We start from the raw sequence: 6,880 nt of genomic DNA, 5'->3' as shown, positions 1-6,880 counted from the left end.
TTACTGTGAGGTCTGTGTGTTTCTCCTGACTTACAGAAAAGTTGCGCTGGTGTTTGCTAATTCTCATCTGAATTAGGCAGGATATAGCTCAATATAATAGGGATTACTTTATTTGGGGGGGGACACATGACCGAACTTGTTTCCCTTGTTTTTCCTTTATTTTACCTCAGCTTCTCCCACGTCAGAGCTCTTTCTCACACCGATGCGTAAGCAGCAGGCAGAATGAGTCTTAAGCCTGACCTGGACCTGTAATGGCACGTGGGATGGTAATTCTTGAAGTTCTGAATAAATGCTTTAGGACAGCTTTGGAGAAATACAACTTATTCCCCAAAAGAGTCCCGTAAGGTCAGTCCTAAACTCTGGCAAGAGTATGGTGTATGTTTTTTAAAACGTTGTAAAGAAATTATCTGATGCCCCAGGTTGGATTTGACAAATACGTGTTACAAAAAAAGGGCCCCGCTTGCTGGTAGAAAGGCGCTTCTTTTTTTTCTGATTTAATTTATCCACTCCCTTTGTAGACAAGTCTTAAAAGGGGCGTTTATATAAGGCGTGCCATTTGAATACAATGCCAGGGGAAGGGAAACGAGGGGAAGTTTGGCCCGAGTGGTTGCTCGGGGCGGAGGGAGCGCGGCAGCCAGCGCTCTGCGGCAGGGAGAAAAAACACTTGTAGATAGGGAAAAAAACCAGCCCGTGGGTAGGGAGGCTGCGGCTGGCAGGTCAGAGGGCACCAAACCGCAGCTGGTGGTGACCTGTGCGCTGGTGGTTCTGGTTGATCCTTCCTGCAGGGTCAGGTGAAGGAATGAGAGACCAGGGGAGCTGGGTGGTGTGAGGAGAGACCGAGAGCTGGGGAAGAGAAGCTGAGAGGGATCTGATCAATGGGATCAATATGTCAGGGTGGGTGTCAGAGGATGGACCGGACTCTGTTCAGTGGTGCCCAACGGGCAGAGGGGCAACGGGCACAGACTGAAACACAGGAGGGTCCATCTGAACATGAGCAGAAACTTGTTTGCTGGGAGGTGCCAGAGCCTGGCCCAGGCTGCCCAGAGCGGGTGTGGAGTCTCCTGCTCTGAGACATTCAAACCCCCTGGACCCACCTGTGTGATCTGCTCTGTGACCCTGCGGGAGCAGGGGGGGTTGCACTGGGGGATCTCCAGAGGTCACTTCAAGCCCAGCCGCTCTGCGGGGACCGGCCGAGCCGCGGTCCCGCCGGTGCAGCCGCACCTGCTGGGGAGGGAGGTGCTGTGGGAGGGTCGTGTCCAGCATCGCAGCAAACAAAGCGGCCAAGAGTTCGGGGTGCTAGCGTGATGCCACAACTTCGCCCCACTCCCCATTAATTAATTAATTAATTAGCCGCAGCCGCGCTGGGTGTGAGGCGGCGGCTCCAGGCGCGGGGGGGGGGGTGCGTGGGGTGTGCCGACTCTGCCCCTGCGCGGCCGCCAGGGGGCGCCGCTGGCCGCGGTGGGCGGGGAGGGCAGCGCGGAGCGGCGGCGCATGCGCGGGGAGGGCGGCGGCGGTAGCGGGGCCGCAGCGAGCGGGGCCGACGCCGCCTCACCCGCCGCCCCGTCAGCGCACGGCGAGCGGCCCCGGAGCCCGGCCCCTCCCGCGCCGGATGTGATGGCCGCCCGGGCGGGGGGGTGAGGAGCCGAGCCAGCGGCGGCTGAGAGCCCCAGCGCGGCCCGGCCCTGACGAGCGCCGGTGGCGGCGGCTTCTCCTTCCCTCCCCTCGGCGCCCCCCATGCCCCGGGCGCCGTAGCCGGCCGGGGAGCGGCGAGGCGGACGGCCCCGATGCGGAGGAGCCGGCGGCGGGCGCCATGCAGCCGCCGCCGCAGCCGTACGAATTCTTCGGCGAGGAGAACGGCCCGAAATGGCGGGGGCTCTTCGTGCCCGCCCTGCGCAAGGTCAGTCAGTGTGCCGGCGGCCAGGGAGGAGACGGCGGCACCCCCTGAACACCCCCGGGCTCCGGGGGGTGCAGGTGCCCGTCCCGCCTCAGCGGCTCCTCTGGGCCACACGCCCGTTCCCCGGCCTGTCCCTTCCCCCGTGTGCCGCCGGGCACGGCGGGGCTGAGGCGGCTCCGCAGGCGCTCCCGTCCAGCCCGGGCTGCCCGTGGTGCGAGTCCCCTGCTCCTCTCGGAGGCTTCTGTGCCAGCGGTTCCGTTCCTGCCTTCTTAACGAGGCTGCTCGGTTTGAGGCTGCTGATGGTGTTATTGATTGGGTTCTGTGCTGTGGCAGGGCAGCCTCCCGGCCCTTCCCCGGGGCGCTTCTCCTGACAGCTCCTCCAGGCTCCTTGTGACCTCCCAGGTGAGCAGGCCTTGTCACCCCAACCCTTGTCACCCTGTCCTTTGTCACCCAGCCTGTCCATTCCATCACTACAAGAAAGTCGAGAACTGTGGCGTAGGGTAAAGTGTCCCTAGGTTTTCTTAAGAGGGAGCAACAACTGCCTGCTGCATCAGTAAGTGATGTGGGAAACCGCTCCGCCCGTCACAGGGGAGGAATCGATCTCCTTCTGATGTGTTTTGGGTAGCAGGGGAGTCCCCAGCCTGTCACCCTGAGGTGGGACACCCCAGGGAGTGGGTGAAATTGATGCTGGTGGGACATGGGGCGATGTTATTCTGCTGGGGGTCGTTTGCATGTTACCTTTGCTTGTGGATGAGCAAAGCGTGAGGACCATTATATGTTATATTACCAGAATAGCTGCTGCTCTGATCTCTGGTGCTGGGCAGAACTGTCATACAAGTAACGCATGCGAGTGCTGCTTTGTCTTTTTTGTTTTCTCCCCAAGAATAGATTTAGAGATGGGGTATTTTTTTGTTAATAATAAACCCCAAAGATTTGCGTTTGTTTTGAGTCCCTGTGTCACTTGTATTAAAAGCTGCTGAAGGCAGCTCAGTGGGCTTGTGGCTGGCATAAAAACCACTAATCGCCTGTCTGAAGAATCCTGGATTTTGTACTGTTTACTCTTGAATCTCCTCCTCCTTGTCGTTGCTTTCCAGTGTGCGACTGTTCCTGCCAGCTGGAGGCTGACAGAAAATGTCACCTTGACACCAACCAGCATCCACCCAAACGTGAGGGTGTATCGCTTTGACCAGAGGGATTCCTTTAAAACTTCAGAGGTGGTTTCATCGTTATAAAATACAAATAGTGTAACGGTGGATTAGTGCTGCTATTACCAGTTCTTACTGTCTCTTTGCATTTGGTTTTGGTGAAAAGAAGCAGAGCAGGAATTAGACTTTCTAAACCAGAGGAGATAATTTAGTGATACCAGTGATGGCTCGTAAAAATTTGTAGTTGCTTATAGGCAGTTTCTTTTTTCTTCCTGGGAAAGTTCCTTGTCTGCAGTACCCACCCTTCAGCATGAAGCAATCCTGCTGTAACGTGCATTTATTTCATGAACACGCAGTATCAGTGAGTCAAAACAAAATTGTATCATTGTTCCAGTCACGGCAGTCGGGCGATGAGGGAGACGCTGTCTGTTTTAATATATTCTTTAAAACATCAAATGCCTTAATGTGAACACTGGAGATTTTAAAACCAGAACGTTTTAGTAAATGTATGGGTTGTTTTGTTTACATCTTGCACTTTCATTTTGATAATGAGGTGTGAGCATTTCCCATGTTTATCGGGGAGCTGAGAAGTGTTGCAGTGATTCCAAAGTGTGCATCAAAGCATCAGCTTCTTTTGTTGCAGAACTTATGGGATGTTAGCACAGTTTTCAAATAGTTTGTAATTCCTCTCTGAATAGGCTCAGAAATCCCCTTGGCAGCCAGTTCAGATACAATCTTTTCAAGCAGGATGCCTTTGTGAGGAAAACGTTGAAGTCTGAGCTTCAGGAACTTTTTTGTTAAACACCTGGAATAGAGTTGGTTGAACTTCTCAGCTGGGTTTTCATCACAGGGATAGGATTCTATTTGCCATTCCTCAAGCCATTTGTTTTTAATGAATAATTATTGTAACAGAAAAAGAGGAAAGTGTTTGGTTTTCCTTGGGTGTGTTGAGATGTGAGAGGTCTTAATTATAACATATAGAAAGCCGTGGAGCTGGAGTGAGCTAGCAGAGTTCACTAACGACAGGTAGTATTTCCTTGCTTCTTGAATTTGTAAGTCCACAGCGTTTTGAAGAGCTCAAGCCTCTTTCATTATCTATTCAGTAAGTTTAAGGTCGCTTTTAAAATCAAAACACTTTTAGACACTTGCATTTACTTTCATTCTATGCAGCTGACACTTGGCAAATCACAAGTGAAGAAAGATAAAATACATCAGTTCTTAAATATGTTTTAAAAAGTGAGAATTATCTTTTGAGCAATATTCTGTATGTGTGTAAGCACTTATGTATTCTTGAGATTAGTAAATAATACTAAATCTTGCATACCAGTGCAAGTCTTTTGGGGAAGAAACAAAACTAAACAGCAAGACATTATTCATACAGATTTTTTAAAACTGGTTTTTAATATTTAAGTCACCGCATCCTTAGCACTGGCACCTTGCAATCTAGTAAACTGAGAATTTGAAAGTGGTTTCATGTATTTCCTCTCGTCCAGCTGGTAGATGTACAAGCATGTCCTTACTGTAAAACGTTTGTTTTTCTTCGGTTGCTGAGCTGGAAGCCGCCTGAGTAGGAAGTGAACATAATGGAACTCGTTCTAAAAGCCCCGTCAAAGTAAATGAATCAGAAGAAAACAGTATTTTTTTAATCTGGTCGCTGAGGTTACGGTTCCTTGAACTGCTGTTTGCAGTGGGTAAATCACTTCAAACAGATCCACGCTCTGAGCGTTGTAAAGGCCTTTGAGCTGGGAGCTGACTTGGGTTGGTGGGGGATCCCGATGTCTCTGGACGACTCTGGGTGCATTTCCACGGCCCCACTGGTGAGTCTGGGGCCTGGGGACAATGACAGCGGGTGGCAGCAGCATTGGCGCTGGTGCTGGGTGGGGAGGGTGTTTTTGGAGGGGTGCGAACGGGGGGTTTGTGACCCAGGACCCTGCAGGGAGGATTTTCTGCAGGGGTGGGTGCTGGGGGGGAAGGTGCTGTCGGGGACTTTGCTCTCTCCCCCTTTTCCATTTCTCCGGGTGTTTGTTGTTTGTTTTATTTGGGTTTTTAGCTCTTCCTGGCCCAATGGCCTGTGTGGGGAAAGATGTCAAATGATGAAACCTGTTGCTAAAATTGGCATTTTGGTTTTGTAACCGGTGCCAAAGCTCGTTCCTGCTGGCCGGCAGCTTTCTTCCAGGCGCGGCTTTCCAGAACTGCATTGATTTTGCAGGTTGATATCAGTGCTTTGATGCCATATCTGTTAATCTTAGACTGGGATTACAGGAGAGCCCCAAAAAATGAGGTGTGAAGCTCCGTGGTAGCAGCTGAGTGTGTAACTCCTATGAAGATCCCAGTTTAAATGTACTGGACATCGTATAAAAAGCTTTTAGGAATTGTAATTGAAAACTTAACACCAAGTATCTCCCATTGCTACTTGGAATAAACTTCTATTCCAATAACTTGGAACAAGTTTTGAAAATGAAACAGGTGACTCTAGACCTAGTATGTGTGTTTTAAAACAATACACAATGTGTTGTTGGACATGTATATATGGATTTATATGACCTAACATCTTCAGTGTGTCCTTAGCATGCATTATCATTTGTGCATGCTCTAACGGATTAAACATATATTTCTGTAAAGAAGGGCTGTGTATTGTTGCTTCGTTCTTTGATTATTTTTTTTCTAAATTAAATTCACAAGCATCCCATAGGTATTATTGTTTTGATTTGTCCCCGTTATCTACAAACAGAGGCCGTTAAACAGTTAATACTCGCATTTTTGCAGGCGCTCCACGTGTTGCTGTAATCACGGCGCTGTACACTATTTGCATTTCCTAAAACAATTCTGCTATTGCTCTGGACTACTCATCAAATTTCTGGAGCATGACTAAAGGGTTTATTCTTACCAAATGTTGCAGACAGAAATAGGAAAGACCATTTCGAGGACATTTGGGAAGTTTACATTGATTCGGTGCTTCTGTGTATTTTAAAACAAGAGAATGAATGTGTAGAGACACAGGTCTTGTGTAGGTTGTGGTCCAGGTAAGTGCAGGGAGCGTCAGGGCACTTCACCTGCACGTTTGCCATGGGTTTAGAGTTACTTAATACACTTTAGTGTCATTATAACGGCTTATTATTTTATGCATTCTAATTTCATTAGCATCCATTATTATTTAATGCATTCTGATATCAGCTGTAAAGTTGCTTGTTGGGATGTTGAGGAATAATTGTTATATTTGGTTTTGGAATCTTTGAGACCGTTTGGCTTCTAATAAATATACTTGAGCTCTGAAGCAGGTTTGCAGTTGCTACAAACGCGACTATGACGTTCAGCTTGGGAGAATTAAGGCAAGTGCTGGTGATATTAATTGCCTGTGGAACGCATAGACCTGCACAAACCTGGTTGTCTCCCAACACGGTGTCCACGATGCTGGAGCTGGGAGGGGAGCAGGTCCCTGTGCAGGAGACGCTACCGACCCCCTGTAAGCAAAACAGAACTCCTCCCACCTTTTTTATTCCCAGGGGTGCGTGGGTGTTGTTATAGGTTGGTTTTAGTCCCTCGTAAGTAAGTAGGCTGGCTTTTTTATTGTTGTTCTTGCATAAATATTCACTATCATAAATAAAACTTGGAACCAAAGAGACTGGACCTTAAACCCTATTTTTTTTCTTTCTTTTTTCTTTTTTTTAACCCTGTTAACAGCTGGCAAATGGTAATAGGAGAGTTTTCTCAGCCGGTGACTTGAAATAAAGTTAGAAGAAGAAAAACTTCCTACCCATGTTGTTTAAATGAACGTGGAAATAAGCATTTGCATTGGCTTAAAGACTTACCAGGCCAACTAGTCCCAGAATAAAAAATAAAC

General features: G+C 49.0%; 1 protein-coding gene across 1 annotated transcript in view; it reads left to right on the top strand.

Moving 5' to 3' along the window:
- The first annotated feature begins 1,481 nt into the window (after nucleotides 1-1,481).
- Nucleotides 1,482-6,880, top strand: part of SOS2 (SOS Ras/Rho guanine nucleotide exchange factor 2) — a 58,730-nt gene continuing 53,331 nt past the window's right edge. The window contains exon 1 of the mRNA XM_065063036.1: nucleotides 1,482-1,897. Coding sequence (XP_064919108.1) covers nucleotides 1,811-1,897 — 87 coding nt within the window. The 5' untranslated portion in view covers nucleotides 1,482-1,810. The remainder of the gene's footprint in view (nucleotides 1,898-6,880) is intronic.

Source organism: Columba livia, chromosome 5 (genome assembly GCF_036013475.1).
Source record: "Columba livia isolate bColLiv1 breed racing homer chromosome 5, bColLiv1.pat.W.v2, whole genome shotgun sequence".
Classification (NCBI taxonomy): Eukaryota; Metazoa; Chordata; class Aves; order Columbiformes; family Columbidae; genus Columba; species Columba livia.
The sequence above is the reverse complement of the archived record's forward strand: the minus strand, read 5'-3'. Positions and strand labels throughout refer to the sequence as shown.